Here is a 17,007-nt window from a genome sequence, read left to right on the forward strand (position 1 = left end):
TCATCAAAGAATGATGAGGACATATAGGCCAGCTTGAAGGAAAACACACTGGCCAAATCTAGAATGATGATATTAAAGGATTTTAACTCATTGAATAAAATTGGAATGCATGACTCAAGAAAGAAAAGGGAAAGGAAAGGAAAGGAAGACATGGAGAAAAGGAAAAGCCCTTTCTTACGGAAGAAAGCTAACAAATAATGTAGAATGAACAATGAAATTAGAAAATCACCATTCAGCAAACATCACAGTAATAATCACTGATTGAGGCAAAAATCATCATCAATAGATGCTAAAACCAATGAGTCCAAGTTGGAGGGTTTAAAAGATATTTACATGATCTCAATGTAAAGAAAAATTTACTCTACAGTGGAGAAACCTGACACCAGGCTAACCAAATTACTAATGCTAACAAGTTCAGTAACAGAACAAATCAACATTGCATGCCTCTTCACATGATGCACTGTGAAGAATACAGCATCACTTCTATGATATTCCTGCCAATCATCATGATTATCATAAGAAACATCACAAACCCAAATTGGCCCATCCTCTTCAAAAGTGTCGATGTCATGAAACACAAAGAAAGACTGAGTAATCAGATTCAAGGAGACTCAAGAGACAACACTGAAAGCACACCAGCCAGGGGTTTTTTTGGCTATAAAAGGACATGTTGGAATAACTAATGAAATTTCAGTAAGATCTGTAGATTATAGTATCAATGTTAATTTCCTGATTTTGAAAACTGTACAGTGGTTATATAAGGAAATATCCGTGGATTTTTTGGGCAATATACACTAAAGTAGTTATGGGTAAAGGGATATCACATATATAACTTACTCTCAAATAGCTGAGGAAAAATGTAGTTATGTGGAGAGGAGGCAAAGACGGATAAAGCAAACGTGGTAAAATACATAGGGAATTTGGGTGAAGGATGCCTCTTTGTATTTTTCTTGTAATTTTTCTGCCAGCCTCATGTTTTATCAAAATAAAGTTTAAAAACCCCAAAATATGATTAACTCAATGTTTATAAAGGCAGAATAACCTTCTCCATAATTAGGGTAAATAATTGAGATTTTATCCAATACCTTCTTTGACTCTCTGCAGGAATATCAGGTCTTAATGGTGGTGAGCAGTGTGGGGAAAGAAACCTGAAGCAGCTGAGGTAAGGCAGCAAGACTGAAGCCATTACAAAAAGCTGCGTTCCAATCTCACTGACTACTTACTATGAAACAGAAAAAAATCAATAAAGAGCTGACCCTGAAAGCACTCTATGAAAAAAAGAAACAACCTGATAAATCTAACTAAATAAAACATAAAACCTCTACATGAAAGAAATATCTTAAACATGTACAGCCATGAAAAAAATAATCGCAGATCTTCTGCACTTACTGATACGGAAAAATCTCCAAAATACACTAGTAAGTAGAAGACGCAAGTTTCAGAAGAGTATATACTGTATAACCACATTTGTGTAAATAAAAATTATCAGGCACATTTCTTCATGCAGAGAAAAATTCTGATGAAATTCTGATGGATAAATAGGAAACACACAGGATTGATGATCTCTAGGAATGGAAATAAAGAACCCAAGTGATTTCTTTTTAATGATGAAGAAAATCTAACCTAAATAATAGTTGACCTTTTTACAGTAATGTGAACATAATATTATTGAGCTACAGCAGGGGAATCAAGATGGCAGAGTAGGGGGAAGTAGAGCTCACCTCCCCCCAAAAAACACATCAAAAATACATCTACATGTGGAACAATTCTCACAGAAAACTAACTGGCAACTGGCAGAAGAACTCCTACACAACCAATGCTGCACGAAAGATCTCCATGTAACCAGGTAGAACAGAAAAAAAAGGGGCATCAGGTCAGGACCTGTGCCCCTGGGAAGGATCTGTAAGGAAGAGAAGGTTCACATGGGCAGACCCTCACTCTAGGGAGGGAGTGATCAACCCACCATCTGGGCACTTCCATCCCAGTCCTGGGGTCCTACACGAGGAGACAAGCCCCCTTGCCTGGTGGGAAATCTGCTGAGACAGACAGAAGAGCTAGAGAAGCCTAGACTCTACTTGGGAGGAGTGCACGCATGCTGGCTTGCTAACAATTAGGTCTGAGAGAGCCTTGTACTGGCAGCTGCTGCCTTGCTGTACTTCCCAATCTGAAAGGGCTAATGCCCCGACCTAGCTCACTCCACACCGTAGCCTGGCATGAGATCAGGGCAAAGATGCAGTCTATTTAGGCAGAGACAGACCAGGGTGCCTGGGATGTGATCTGGGCAGAGCCACAGAGACTATTATCAGTGCACACATGGGAGCAGTGTCTAGTCAGGCAGACACTGTCAGTGGGCGCATTGGGCACTGGCCACAAGAATGCGAAGCAGCTAAGCGCTGAATCTCAGGCAGACAGGCCCAGGGCAAGAGTACCCAGATAGGCCAGGCTTGGTGTCCCAGAGAGAGCACCCTGGCTCTGCCCTCTCTGTGCAGCTGAGCACTAGATCTGGGGAAGACAGGTCCTGGAGAAATCTGTCACAGAGGCAGCCCAGATCTCAGGTTGTAGCACAGCCACCTCAATTCCTGCAGACACAATGCCCCAACCTCCACCCTACTCCATGCCACAGCCTTGTACTAGATCTGGAACAAAAAACACAGAAAGTGATAGGACCCTGGGATGCTTCCAGACAGAACCACACAGGTGGTGCACAGGTTTGCTGTGACCACAGGAGCCTCACTTGCTTCAGTAATCACCTCCTTTGGGGCAGGGCAACAGAGACTAATTGAACCTGACCCTCAGGCTTCTACTCCAACAACTGGGGAGCAGACCCCACCCCTGACTGGGCAGTGACAGCTACAGAGCCAAGAGGAAGCCCTGCCTCACATCCAGCACAGACTCTAGACACCAGTCACACCCCCTATCAAGGAAATAAAGATGAGTACTCTTAAGAAGGACATGACTGGCATCCAAAACCAGCCCTCACACCAAGAATACTGGACACAGTCTACACAGGGACACTCCCACATAAAAACACCCCTTTAAGACCACAGTAGATAACTGTTTTTCCTAAATTCACAGAGACAGAGAAAGTTTAGTAAACTGAAAAAACAGAGGAACTACTCCCAATTTAAAAAAACAAGAGAAATCCCCTGAAAGAACAAATAATAAAATAGACCTCACCAGTCTACAGACCCTGAGTTCAAAATGGAAATAGTAAAAGCAGGGACTTCCCTGGTGGCACAGTGGTTAAGAATCCACCTGCCAATGCAGGGTACACGGGTTCAATCCCTGGTCCGGGAAGATCCCACATGCCGTGGAGCAACTAAGCCCGTTGCTCACACACAACTTGTGGCTCACCCACAACTCCTAAGCCTGCACTCTAGAGCCCATGAGCCACAACTACTGAGCCCACGTGCCACAACTACTGAAGTCTGTACGCCTACAGCCCATGCTCCACAACAAGAGAAGCCACCGTAATGAGAAGCCCACGCACCGTGATGAAGAGTAGCCCCTGCTTGCCACAACTAGAGAAAGCCCGTGAGCAGCAACGAAGACCCAACACAGCCAAAAATAAATAAACACATAATTTTAAATAAATAAATAAAAGCAGATAAAAATAAAGATCACTATAACAAGGAACCAGAAGCTTTATAAAGATGAACCAATCAAAATTAGACAATTCAATTGCCAGTATGAAAGCCAATCTAGAAGCAATGAATAGCATACTAAATGATGCAGAAGGGACAAATAAGTAATCTGGAAGACAGAATAATGGAAACTACCCAATCAAAATAGCAGACGGAAAGACAAATGAAAAAAATGAAAGCACCACAACAAACAGTAGCCCCCAGTCGCTGCAACTAGAGAAAGTCCTCATGCAGCAACAAAGATCCAGCACAGCCAAAAAAAATTTTTTTTAATTTAAAAATAAATAAATAAAAATAAATTTGAGGGCTTCCCTGGTGGCGCAGTGGTTGAGAGTCCACCTGCCGATGCAGGGGACACAGGTTCGTGCCCCCGTCCCGGAGGATCCCACATGCCACGGAGCGGCTGGGCTCGTGAGCCATGGCCGCTGAGCCTGCGCGTCCGGAGCCTGTGCTCCACAACGGGAGAGGCCACAACAGTGAGAGGCCCGCGTACCACAAATAAATAAATGAATAAATAAAAGAATTCAGCAATACTAAACCTACCCTAAAAGAAATACTGAAGGGTCTTCTCTAAATAGAAAAGAAGAAAGACTCTATAGGAAAGGGAAAATCACAGTAGGAAAGGCAAATACATAAAAGGACTGAAAATCATTTAAATAAGCCAGTACACAGATTAAAAAACAATCAAAGAAATTTTGTAAAAGCAATGGTAACTACAATTAACAGCAAAAGGATAAGCATGAAGATGTAAAACAGGACACCAAAATCACAACATGTTGGGGAGGGAAGAATAAAAATGTAGATCTTTTAGAATGTGTTTGAACTTGTATGATTATCAGCTTAAAGCAACTAGATATAGTTACGGGTCAACATACCATACTTATGATATGGTAACCACATATCAAAAACCTACAATAGATTCACAAAAACAAAAAGAAAGGAACTCAAGAAAATTCCCTGGCGGTCCAGTGGTTAGGACTCTGTGCTTTCACTGCCGAGCGCACAGGTTCAATCCTTGGCTGGGGAGCTAAGAATCCTGCAAGCCACGCAGCGTGGCAAACAAAAAAAAAAGGAACTCAAGCATACTACAAAAGAAAATAATCAAGCCACAAAAGGAAAAACAAAAAGAAGAAATTAACAAAGAAAAACTATAAAATAACCCCTGGAAAACAAAGATTAAAATGGAAAAAAGTGCATACTAATAAATAATTACTTTAAATGTCTATGGACTAAATGCTCCAATCAAAAGACACAGAGTGGCAGACTGGATTAAAAAACCAAGAACCTACAATATGCTGCCTGAGAGACTCACTTCAGGGTGAAAGACATAGTCTGAAAATGAGGGGATCAAAAAAGATATTTCATGCAAATGGAAATGCCAAGAAAGTGGGGTAGCAATACTCCTATCAGACAAAATAGACTTTAAAACAAAGGCCATAAAGAAAGACAAAGGACACTATATAATGATAAAAGGATCAATACAGAAGAGGATATTACACTCATCAACATATATGCACCCAATATAGGAGCACCTAAATATATAAAATGAATACTAACAGATGTAAAGGGAGAAATGGACAATAATACAATAATTGCAGGAGACTTTAACACCCCACTGACATCAATGGACAGATCATCCAGATAGAAAATCAATAAGGTAACAGAGGTCCTAAATGACACAACAGACCAGTTGGACTTAATTGACATATGGGACACTACATTTAAAAAAAACAGAATACACATGCATTCAAGCATGCATGGAACATTCTCTAGGACAGACCACATACTAGGTCACAAAACAAGCCTCAACAAATTTAAGCAGATAGAAATTATCTCAAGCATCTTTTCTGACCATAATGGTATGAAACTAGAAATGCACCACAGTGAGAAAAATGGGAAAAGAACAAACACATGGAAACTAAAGAACATGCTACAAAAAAACCAATGGGTCAATAATGAAATCAAAGAACGAATCAGAAAATACCTCAAGACAAAAGACAATAACCACCACTGGGATGCCACAAAAGCAGTTCTAAGAGGAAAGTTCATAGCAATACAAGCCTTCCTCATGAAACAAGAAAAATCTCAAATAAACAACCTAAACTACCACCTAAAAGAATTAGAAAAAGAAGAACAAACAAAACCCAAAGTCTGCAGAAGGAAGGAAATAATAAAGATCAGAGAGGAAATAAATAAAATAGAGATCCCATAGAAAAGATCGATAAAACTAAGAGCTGGTTTTTTGAAAACATAAACAAAATTAACAAACCTTTAGCCAAGCTTACCCAGAAAAAAGGACCCAAATAAACAAAATAAGAAATGAAAGAGGAGAAATAACAACCAATATCACAGAAATACAAAAAGTCATAAGAGAATACTATGAATAGTTATATGTCAACAAATTGAAAAACCTAGAAGAAATGGAAAAGTTTCTAGAAACATACAGCCTACCAAAAGTGAGTTAAGAAGAAACAGATTATTTGAACAGATCGATCACTAGAAGTGAAATAGAATATGTAATTAAAAAACTCCCTGCAAACAAGAGTCCAGGACCAACTGCTTCACTGGGGAATTCTATCAAACATACAAAGAACTTATATATTTACACCAAACCTTCTCAAACTATTCCAAAAGACTGAAGAGGTGGGAACACTCCCAAAGATATTCTATGAAGCCACCAGTAGCCTGATTGATACCAAAACCAGACAAAGACACTACAAAAAAATAGAAAATTACCGGTCAATACCTTTGATGACACAGACACACAAAATTTCAATAAAATATCAGCAAACTAAATCCAGCAATACTTAAAAAGGATCATACACCATGATCATGTTGGATTCACTCCAGGGTCACAAGGATGGTTCAACATAGGCAAATCAATCAACGTGATACACCACATTAACAAAAGGAAAGACAAAAAGCACATGAGCAAGCATCTCAATAGATGCACAAAAAGCATTTGACAAAATTCAACATCCATTCATGTTAAAAGCTCTCACCAAAGTGGGCAGAGAGGGAACATATCTCAACATAATAAAAGCCCTTTACAACAAACCCACAGCCAGCATAATACTCAATGGTGAAAAGCTGAAAGCCTTCCTGCTAAATTCAGGAATAAAGATGCCCACTCTCACCACTTCTTTTCAATGTAGTACGTAGTATTGGACGTCCCAGCCTCAGCAATCAGAAAAGAAAAAGAAATAAAAGGTATCCAAATTGGAAGGGAAGAAGTAACACTGTCACTATTTGCATATGACATGATACTCTATATAGAGAACTCTGAAGTCTCCACACAAGAACTAATAAATGAATTCAGCAAGGTAACAGGATATAAAATTAATATACAGAAATCTGTTGCATTTTTTTACACTAAAAATGAAATAGCACAAAGTTAAAAAAATTTTTTTTAATTGTGTCAAAAAAACAAAGCCTCGGAATAAACTTAATCAAGGTTAAAGACCTATACACTGAAAACTATAAAACACTGATAAAGGAAACTGAAGATGATTCAAAGAAATGAAAATATACCTTATGCCCTTGGACTGGAAGACATAATACTGTTAAAATAGCCATACTACCCAAAGGAATCTACAGATTTAACGCAACCCCTATCAAAATACTCATGACAGTTTTCACAGGACTAGAACAAATAATCCTAAAATTTATATGGAACCACAAAAGACCCAGAATTGCCAAAGCAATCCTGAGAAAAAAGGAACAAAGCTGAAGGTACAACCCTTCCAAACTTCAGACTATACTACAAAACTACAGTAATCCAAACACAGTGGAATTGGCACAAAAACAGACATATAAATCAATGGAACAGAATAGAGAGTCCAAAAATAAACCCATGCATCTACAGTCAATTAATCTACAACTTCAGACTATACTACAAAACTACAGTTATCAAAACACTATGGTACTGGCACAAAGAGACAGATCCATGGAACAGAATAGAGAGCCCAGAAATAAACCCACACACCTATGGTCAATTAATCTTAGACAAAGGAGGCAAGACTATACAATGGAGAAAAGAATCTCCTCAGCAAATGGTGTTGGGAAAGCTGGACAGCCACATGTAAATCAATAAATTAGAACACTCCCTTATGCCATATGAAAAAATAAACTCAAAATGGTTTAAAGGCCTAAATATAAGACATGACACCATAAAACTCCTAGAAGAGAACACAGACAAAACGTTCTTAGACATAAATCATAGCAATATTTTCTTAGATCAGTCTCCCAAAGCAAAGGAAATAAAAGCAAAAATAAACAAATGGGACATAATCAAAATATAAAAGCTTTTGCACAGCAAAGGAAACCATCAACAAAATGAAAAGACAACATATGGAACAGGAGAAAATATTTGTAAATGATGCGACTGACAAGAGGTTAATATCCAAAATACACAAACAGCTCATACAACTCAATATTGAAAAAACAAACAACCTAATCAAAAAATGGGCAGAAGACCTAAATAGACATTTCCCCAAAGACATACAGATGGCCAACAGCCACACGAAAAGATGCTCAACATCTCTAATTATTGAAGAAATGCAAATCAAAACCAAATGAGATATCATCTCACACTGGTCAGAATGGCTATCATCAAAATGTCTACAAATGATAAATACTGGAGAAGGTGTGGAGAAAAGGGAACCCTTCTGCACTTTTGGTGGGAATGTAAACTGGTGCAGCCACTACAGAAAATTTTCCTTTAAAAACTAAAAATAGTGCTACCATATGATCCAGCAATCCCACTCCTTGGTATATTTCTGGAAAAAAGAAAAACTCGAATTTGGAAAGATACATGCACCCCAATGTTCACAGCAGCACTATTTACAACAGCCAAGACATGGAAACAACTGAAGGGCCCATGAACAGACAATTGGCTTAGGAAGATGTGGTGTATATATACAAATACATATATATACACACACACATGTATATACATACATATACACACATATACATATATACACATGTATATACATACATATACATACATATGTATGTATATATACATACATATGTATGTATATATACATATATACATACATACACACACACACACACACACACACACACAGAGGAATACTACTCAGACACAATAAAGAATGAAATATTGCCATTTGCAGCAACATGGATGAACCTAGAGAATATTATACTTAGTGAAGTCAGACAGAGAAAGATCAATATCATATGATATCGTTTATATGCTGAATCTAAAAAAAAAAAGATACAAATGAATCTATATACAAAACAGAAACAGACTCACAGACATAGAAAAAAAACATATGGTTACCAAAGAGGAGAGGGAATGGGGGAAGGATAAATTAGGAATATGGAATTAACAGATAGAAACTACTATACATAAAATAGATAAGCAACAAGGATTTACTGCACAGCACAGGGAATTATGTTCAATATCTTGTAATACCTATATTGGAAAACAATATGGAAAAAAATACATATATATAAAACTGAATCATTATGCTGTACACCTGAAACTAACACAATTTTATAAATTAACTATACTTTAATTAAAAAACTGTACACTTAAAAAGGTTAAGATGATAAGTTTTGTTATGGGTGTTTTACATCAATTAAAAAAAAAGCATTAAACAAATCTGACCTAGTTGGTACAGAAGTAGCTAAACCAGAACTAGAAATGTAAAATAGTGCAGGTACTTTAGAAAACGGTTGGGCTGTTTCCTAAAATTTCAAACACAGATTTACCAAACAACACAGCAGTTTTACTCCTAGGTATCTACCCAAGATAAATAAAAACATATGTCCACACATATGCTGAGGGCTGTAGGTAGGAATGGGAGTGACTGCAGATGGGCATGAGATTTCTTTTTGGAGTGATGGAAATGTTCTAAATTAGATAGTAGTGATAGTTGCATAGCTCTGTAATTTCCTAAAAATCAAGCAGGAATAGAAAGAAAGAAATCTACTTGCCAAGAATTATAGGAACCATACACTCACACCTTTTAGCTTTTATCCCACACTCAGCAGTCTCCAGCCTCCCACAAATCTCACCTTTTCTAACCGCTCCGGACTTGGCATTGGCAAACTCTGCCGCTTAGCCTCCTGTTCTAGAGTTAGGAGCATGTTTCTTTCTTTCAGGAGAACATACCTATATCAAAAAACAGAGCTTGTAATGCTATTCTGTGCTTATATTAATAAAACTGTGATTTTTTGACATCAAAATTAATGATCTGTACTCAAAAGTCCTTTAGAATAATCCTTTATATAGAGCTATATCTATTCTTACTCGTTTGTTCAATAAATTTTCCATGTGCCACATACTGCATTAAGTGCCAGAAGAGTTACAAAAAAGCATAAAACGTAGTCCCTACATTCCAAGTGGAGAGAGAGGATGGAAGATAACACTTATTCAGTTCCTGTTATACACCAGGCAATGTGCTAAATAAGCACATATATACATTTATTTCACTGAATTGTCAGAACAATTCTGAAGTTGGAACTATTTACACATTCTAAATGAAGAAACTAAAGCTAAGAGAAGTAAGGTTTCGGGGGGCACATGCCTAATTCAAGATTCAAATCCTGAACTCCCTGGGTGGAAAACCCTCCCTCCACAACTGAAATGTGGTGTGGTATACTCAGTGGTATAGACAACAACTACCAGGAGAATTAAGTGGGAGAGATGAGACATTCCTTCTGGTTAAGATGATCAACGAAAGCTTCATGGAGATGGGGTATGTTAGGCTGGAAAGGAAACCAAAGCAAACACAATCAAATCATTGAAATCAAAACACTGAGGTGGTAAAGCTCAAGTGTGACTTTTGTGAATAAATAAGTTTGATTGAGAATCAGAGCTGGAAGAAAGGAAAGGAAATAAATGTGGAGGGCAAAGAAAATGAAACAAAGGAATTGGGGTACTTTTGGGTATGGAAGAAGATGATTTGGGGGGAAGGAGTGGCAGAAGATAAACTATTTGGCTTTAGCCAGGATGAATATTGAAACTGCCTTAACTATCCCTTTACAAATAACCAACAGTAAACGTGCTTTAAAACAACGTATTTTTTACCATGAATCTGTGCTGTTTTAAATATAACACTTCTGACACCAAATGAGGGGTTTTTCTCTCCTGACAGTAACATGTTGTCTTTTCCATCTCCCTGACACTAACTACCTGAAGTCAGAGCCAGATTCCACAGATTTAAGTGTTCAGCCCCACAAGAAAGACTTCAGATGCCCCACTTCAGATGCCAACAGCAATTTCCAGGCCTCCCACATATCTGACTGACCAGCTACAAACTGGGGGTTCCAACAACCTTGTCCATGGGTTTGATAATTTGATAGAATAGCTCACAGAATTCAAGAAAGCACTTTACTCTCTTACTGGTTTATTATAAAGGATACAACTCAGAAACAGCCAGATGGAAGAGATGCACAGGACAAGATATGGGGAAGGGGTGCAAAGCTTCCATGCCTTCTCAAGGCACACCACCCTCCCAGAACTTCCATGTACTTACCAACCTGGAAGCTCTCCAAACCTAGTTGTTTAGGGTTTATTATGGAGGTGTCATTATGCAGGCATGATTGATTAAATCACTGGCCACTGGTGACTGAACTGATCTCTAGTCCCTCTCCCTCCCCAAAAGTGGGGGTGGTGGTGAGGCTGAATGCTCTATCTGCTAATCACACCTTGGCCTTTCTGGCAATCAGCCTCTATCCTGAAGCTACACAACAATACCCCCCAGCCCCCACCCCCAAGAGCTGCCTGATTAGAAGACACTCATATCACTCAGGCAATTCCAAGGGATTTAGGAGCTGTGTGTTAAGCGATCAGAGACAAAGACAAAATATATATTTCTTATTGTATCACATAAATAAGCCTGTAATATTAGTGGTTTTATAAGCATTTTACAGTTCTTTAATCTGCCATGAAAGATAACCCTTTAAATCAAGGGATAAAACTTTAAATGCCTACTACAGTGCCTGGACAAATAGTAATTATGAGTGAAGGGAGCATGGTGAAAGAACAACAAGATGGGTAAGAAGTGGTATGCACTGCTCCATTTAGACCAGCCAACTGTCACCATGTAAAAATGCAGGTTCAGTGTTGCAACATCACAGGTCTGATTATTCAAGAGGAGCCAGAAATCCTTATTTTTGTGTGAAACTTCCCTTTTTTTTTTTTTTTTTTTTTTTTGCGGTACGCGGGCCTCTCACCGCTGCGGCCTCTCCCATCGCGGAGCACAGGCTCCGGACACGCAGGCTCAGCGGCCATGGCTCACGGACCCAGCCGCTCCTCGGCATGTGGGATCCTCCCAGACCGGGGCACGAACCCGTGTCCCCTGCATCAGCAGGCGGACTCTCAACCACTGCGCCACCAGGGAAGCCCGAAACTTCCCAATTTTTAAAACACAGCACAGCCCAAACAAACATATCTCTGGGCTAAATATAGTCGATTAATGTAGGGGGATAGGTGGGTCAAAAGGTACAAATTCCCAGTTATAAAAGGAAAAAGTCATGGGGATGTTATATACGGCAATGGTGACTATAGTCAATAATACTGTACTGCATATTTGAAAGTACCTCAGAGAATGGATCGTGAAAATTCTCACCACAAGGAAAAAACTTTTTGTAACTATGTATGGTGACAGATATTAACTGGACTTATTGTGATCATTTTACAATATATACAAATATTGAACCATTACACTGCACATCTGAAACGAATACAATGTTATGTCAATTATACTTCAATTTATATATGTATATATACAATGCAAATCTGTCTTAAATCCTCTCAATTCTTTCTAATTTATCAGGAGAATCTGCCAGAAAAACCTACCCAAATTTCCAATTAAGTGCACCCTCCAATACTCTTCCTCAAAGCAAAAAAGCTAAAGCGTCCAGACCATGCAAAAGGTAATAAAAAGGAAGAAGGCCTAAATGTAACCAACTCATCCCCATTTTGCTTTATTAGTTTCTTGAAATTCTTAGTATAAAAGTGGTAGTATGACTGGTAGCAGTTACAGTAAAATTTCTAAACTCCCAACTATTTAAGAACTCTGATACATCTGTCATAATGTAATTTAACCTCTGTAGTACTTATAAAAATTTTAATGATCTTATATATCACAAAACAGTACTATAAATCACTTTATTTAATTTCTTACATCAGATAAAGTTTATACCTCATTATTATAAAAATTTTAATGATCTTATGTATCACAAAACAGTACTATAAATCACTTTACTTAATTTCTTACATCAGATAAAGTTTATACCTCATTATTATACTATAACTGCTTCAAACACTTAGATGTTAATGTACTCAGTATACTTACCAAAGTTTATGTAAATCTTCATTACTTTTGTTCCTTAATTGCTGACAGGTCCATGAAGCTCCTATTAAAATGATAAATTCATAACATGAAATAATTTTCTAGCTACATGCCCTTTGGCAAATTACTTAACCTCTCTAAACCTGTTTCCTTATCTATAAAATGTGTAATAGCTTTATTATATTATAGTACAATATATAATTAGGATTTGTGATTAAATTAGATAACACATATGAAAATATTAGTAATGTGACTGGCAATAGCATTCAAAAACTGTTATTAGTAGTATAGAAGGTACCTTCACAGTCTAATGTCAAAATACTTAGTATCATTATAAATTAATATTCAACTATCTCTAAAAAAATGAAATGTAAAACAAACCCCAAACCGCACCTTAGTTAATTTCAACCTACTCCTCTTCTAAACCTTTTGCCAACCTTCCAAAGAACAGTTAACTCTACTATTATACTGTCCTTCTAATCTTCTCTAATAGACATTCCCAAAGGAAATCAAAAAAGGAAACACTTAAGTAATTCCCAAACTGGATAAATAATCCCAAAATGACAGAGGGTTCAATAAAATTATTTAATATAGGTCAACCCAAATATCTCACCAGATTTCACTTTTTCTTCCCCCCAATTCTTTGGGTCATCAAAAAATTCTTCCAGTCCTCTCCTAGACAATGTGGTATGAAGTAATCTACACTGATGAAAAGATGTGACATTTGGTGTATTCTTAGTCAACAGACAAAGAGAAAACCTGCAACTGAACATATATAAACAAGTGATTCAAGTTTCACAACATTTGGATTTTATAAGCAATAAACGGAATCCTTTCCTCACCTACAATGTCAAACAACCAACTTGGGGTTTCTGCCCAAGAAACGATAAACTCATAAAATGCTTTAGAAATTATTTTTAACATGCCATTATATATGTTGCTATCCTGTAACTTCAGAGCCAATATATTGACATAATTATATATTTTAAAGGTATTTTTTAAATTAATTAATTTATTTATTTTTGGCTGCATTGGGTCTTTGTTGCTGTGCACGGGTTTTCTCTAGTTGCGGTGAGCGGGGGCCACTCTTCGTTGCAGCACACGGGCCTCCCATTGAGGTGGCCTCTCCTGTTGCAGAACACGGGCTCCAGGCGCCCAGACCTCAGGACTTGTGGCTCGCGGGCTCCAGAGCGCAGGGCCAGCAGTTGTGGCGCACGAGCTTAGTTGCTCCACGGCATGTGGGAGCTTCCCGGACCAGGGTTCAAACCTGTGTCCCCTGCCTTGGCAGACGGATTCCCAACAACTGCGCCACCAGGGAAGCCCGACATAATTATATTTTAAGGTAACATTTTTAAGTCCTTCATATGTGGCTAGTGGGCATATAAGCAGATAAAAACATTCTGAACTTTAATTTTGCAACACATCAGAGACCCCAATGCTTTCTCCTTTAACCCAGTAATTCCACTGAATTTAGAAATTTCAACTAAAGAAATTATCAGAGGGACTCCCCTGGTGGCACAGTGGTTAAGACTCCAAGCTCCCAATGCAGGGGGTCTGGGTCTGGGAACTAGATCCCACATGCATGCTGCAACTAAGAGTTCACATGCCACAACCAAGGAGCCCACACATGTTACAACTAAGGAGCCCTCGAGCCACAATTAAGGAGCCTGCCTGCCACAACTAAGACTTGATGCAACCAAATAAATAAAAAATAAATAAATTTTTTTTAAAAAAGACAAATTATCATAGATGGGAATTGATAAATCAAAGTGTCTATTGTGGTGATCATTTTGTAATGTATAAAAATATAGAATCACTATGTTGTACAGCTGAAACTAATATAATATTTTAAGTCAATTATACTTTTAAAAAGTCTATTAAAGCATTATATATGATATCAAAAAGCTGATAATAATGTAAATGTGCAACTGGGGAATGGTTAAAAACATTATTGTGCATCTGTATGATAATCTATTATGCAGTAATCTAAAAGTCATGTTTATAAAGAATATTTAATGACCTGGAGAAATAACTTAAAATACAATAATGAAGTGTATAACAAATGTTGTATTCCTACCTAGAAAAATTTAACGTGAATCTAATCATGAGGAAACAATCAGACAAATCCAAATGAAGGAATATTCTAAAAAGGCTGACCTTATTAAAAATGTCAATATCATGAAAGAGAAAAAACGAACCATTCTGGATTAAAGAAGACTAATGATAACACGACAATTAACAGGATAAATGTTCATTGACTGGATTCTGAATTAAAAATTAAGAAAGAAAAAAAAAATTCCCCAGTGTGATCATTGTAGTATTGTGGTTAAGACAGCGTTCTTGGGACTTCCCTGGTGGCGCAGTCGTTAAGAATCCGCCTGCCAATGCAGGGGACACGGGTTCGAGCCCTGGTCAGGGAAGATCCCACATGCCACGGAGCAACTAAGCCCGTGTGCCACAACTACTGAGCCTGTGCTCTAGAGCCTGCGAGCCACAACTACTGAGTCCGCATGCTACAACTACTGAAGCCTGCACACCTAGAGCCCGTGCCCCGCAACAAGAGAAACCACTGCAATGAGAAGCCTGCGCACCACAACAAGTAGCAGCCCCTGCTCGCCGCAACTAGAGAAAGCCCGTGCACAGCAACTAAGACCCAACACAGCCAAAAATAAATTAATTAATTAAAAAAAAAAGACAGTGTTCTTGTTCTTAGGAGATATATGCTGAAGTGTCATGATGTTTGCAATTCTGACATGCCTCAAATAGTTCAGAAAAATAAAGGCATGGATATAAAAAGTATAGAAAATGTGACAAAATGCTGAGGATTGGTTAACATAGGTGCAGAGTATACGGTTATTCTTTGTACTACTCTTACAACTTTCCTTTTGGTTTGAAATTTTTTAAAATAAAAAGTTGGAGAAACAAGGGTAGAACACAAAAATGCATATACGTAAATATTATCCTGATTTTATTTTAAAATCTCATGTATGTCTATATATTCAAAGTTAAAAAGAATAGAAGAAAATCTGTTTATCTCTGAATGGTAAAACCATAGCTGATGTTTACTTTCTTCTTCAAAGCACTTTACCCTATTTTCCAAAGTGTCTGTAAATGAACAGATATTTATTCAACAGTAATGATAAAAATCCAGAATTTTTTTTTTAAGGAAAAACGATGATGAGATGGAAGAGACGATTAATTCAAGTTTGCTACTTTTCCAGTTACAACCCCTGAACCTCTGCAAAAAACAAACCAAAAAAATTGCTTATCTCTGAGGTTAATGTAAGTTCACTATATCTGAGAGATGCCCAACAAATGTGCTGGATTCAAGAGCACATACATTACTTCCTTTAAAAAAAAAAATGACTACTTTCATTTGGCTACCTTCATTTATTCACTCAACATTTACTGAACAATCTCTTTTTGACAGACTCCGGGCGTACACCCTCCCACCCCTTTTTAAATCCATCCAAATCTGACACAGCCTTCAGTTCCACAGCCAAAAGCTCTTCAGTGAAGTTTTTCCCAACTCACCCAGCCGAACAGGATGCTTCCGCACCTCTACGTTTAGTTCAACAAATACTGGTTTTCTACAGACCCCACGACTGCCTGGTCCACAGCAGGTGGCAACAAAATGTTTGAGGAAGATACGGAAATGTCGCAGGTGGGGGACTTCTCCAAGGTCACTCACTCCTCACGGAGGTAGGTTCGGGCCCAGCCATCCCAAAGGCCTTTCCATCCCTAAGCGTTTCTCAGTATCTCGCCAACCAAACAAGAACCAAAGTTGGAGAAGTGGACAGACCTACTCCTCACCTCACTTACCTTGTGCTAGCAGGGGCCTGAGGACTTATTAACGACCTGGAAGCCTTCAGGGCCGCCGACACTCCCCTGCAGAAAACAGCCAAACTGGCAGCAGCCATTTTTCCGCATAAGTAAGCAAACCGCATTTCCGCCAACAATGATGTCACTTCCGGCGTCTCACGCCGACCGGATGACGAGAACAGGTATTGGCTTTGCCCTCACTCAACATG

The 17,007-nt window shown here is 38.2% G+C and overlaps 1 protein-coding gene across 5 annotated transcripts in view; it reads right to left on the bottom strand.

Annotated features, from left to right (window-relative positions):
* The window catches only part of MRPL47 (mitochondrial ribosomal protein L47), a 33,158-nt gene extending 16,200 nt beyond the window's left edge, over window positions 1-16,958 (bottom strand). For 3 of the 5 annotated variants that reach the window (XR_010943573.1, XM_067738120.1, XM_067738119.1), the window contains exons 1-4: window positions 16,799-16,958; window positions 13,590-13,741; window positions 12,980-13,040; window positions 9,693-9,789 (exon numbers count right to left, since the gene is read on the bottom strand). Coding sequence is in view for 4 of the 5 variants with exons in the window: in XM_067738120.1 (XP_067594221.1) it covers window positions 9,693-9,789; window positions 12,980-13,040; window positions 13,590-13,741; window positions 16,799-16,923 (435 nt within the window). In the remaining variant the exon portion in view is untranslated. Of the gene's footprint in view, window positions 1-9,692; window positions 9,790-12,979; window positions 13,041-13,589; window positions 13,742-16,510; window positions 16,736-16,798 lie in introns of those variants that run through there. The other 2 variants (XM_067738121.1, XM_067738123.1) reach the window with 2 other exon arrangements.
* Window positions 16,959-17,007: the final 49 nt, after the last annotated feature.

Source organism: Pseudorca crassidens, chromosome 5 (genome assembly GCF_039906515.1).
Source record: "Pseudorca crassidens isolate mPseCra1 chromosome 5, mPseCra1.hap1, whole genome shotgun sequence".
Lineage (NCBI taxonomy): Eukaryota > Metazoa > Chordata > Mammalia > Artiodactyla > Delphinidae > Pseudorca > Pseudorca crassidens.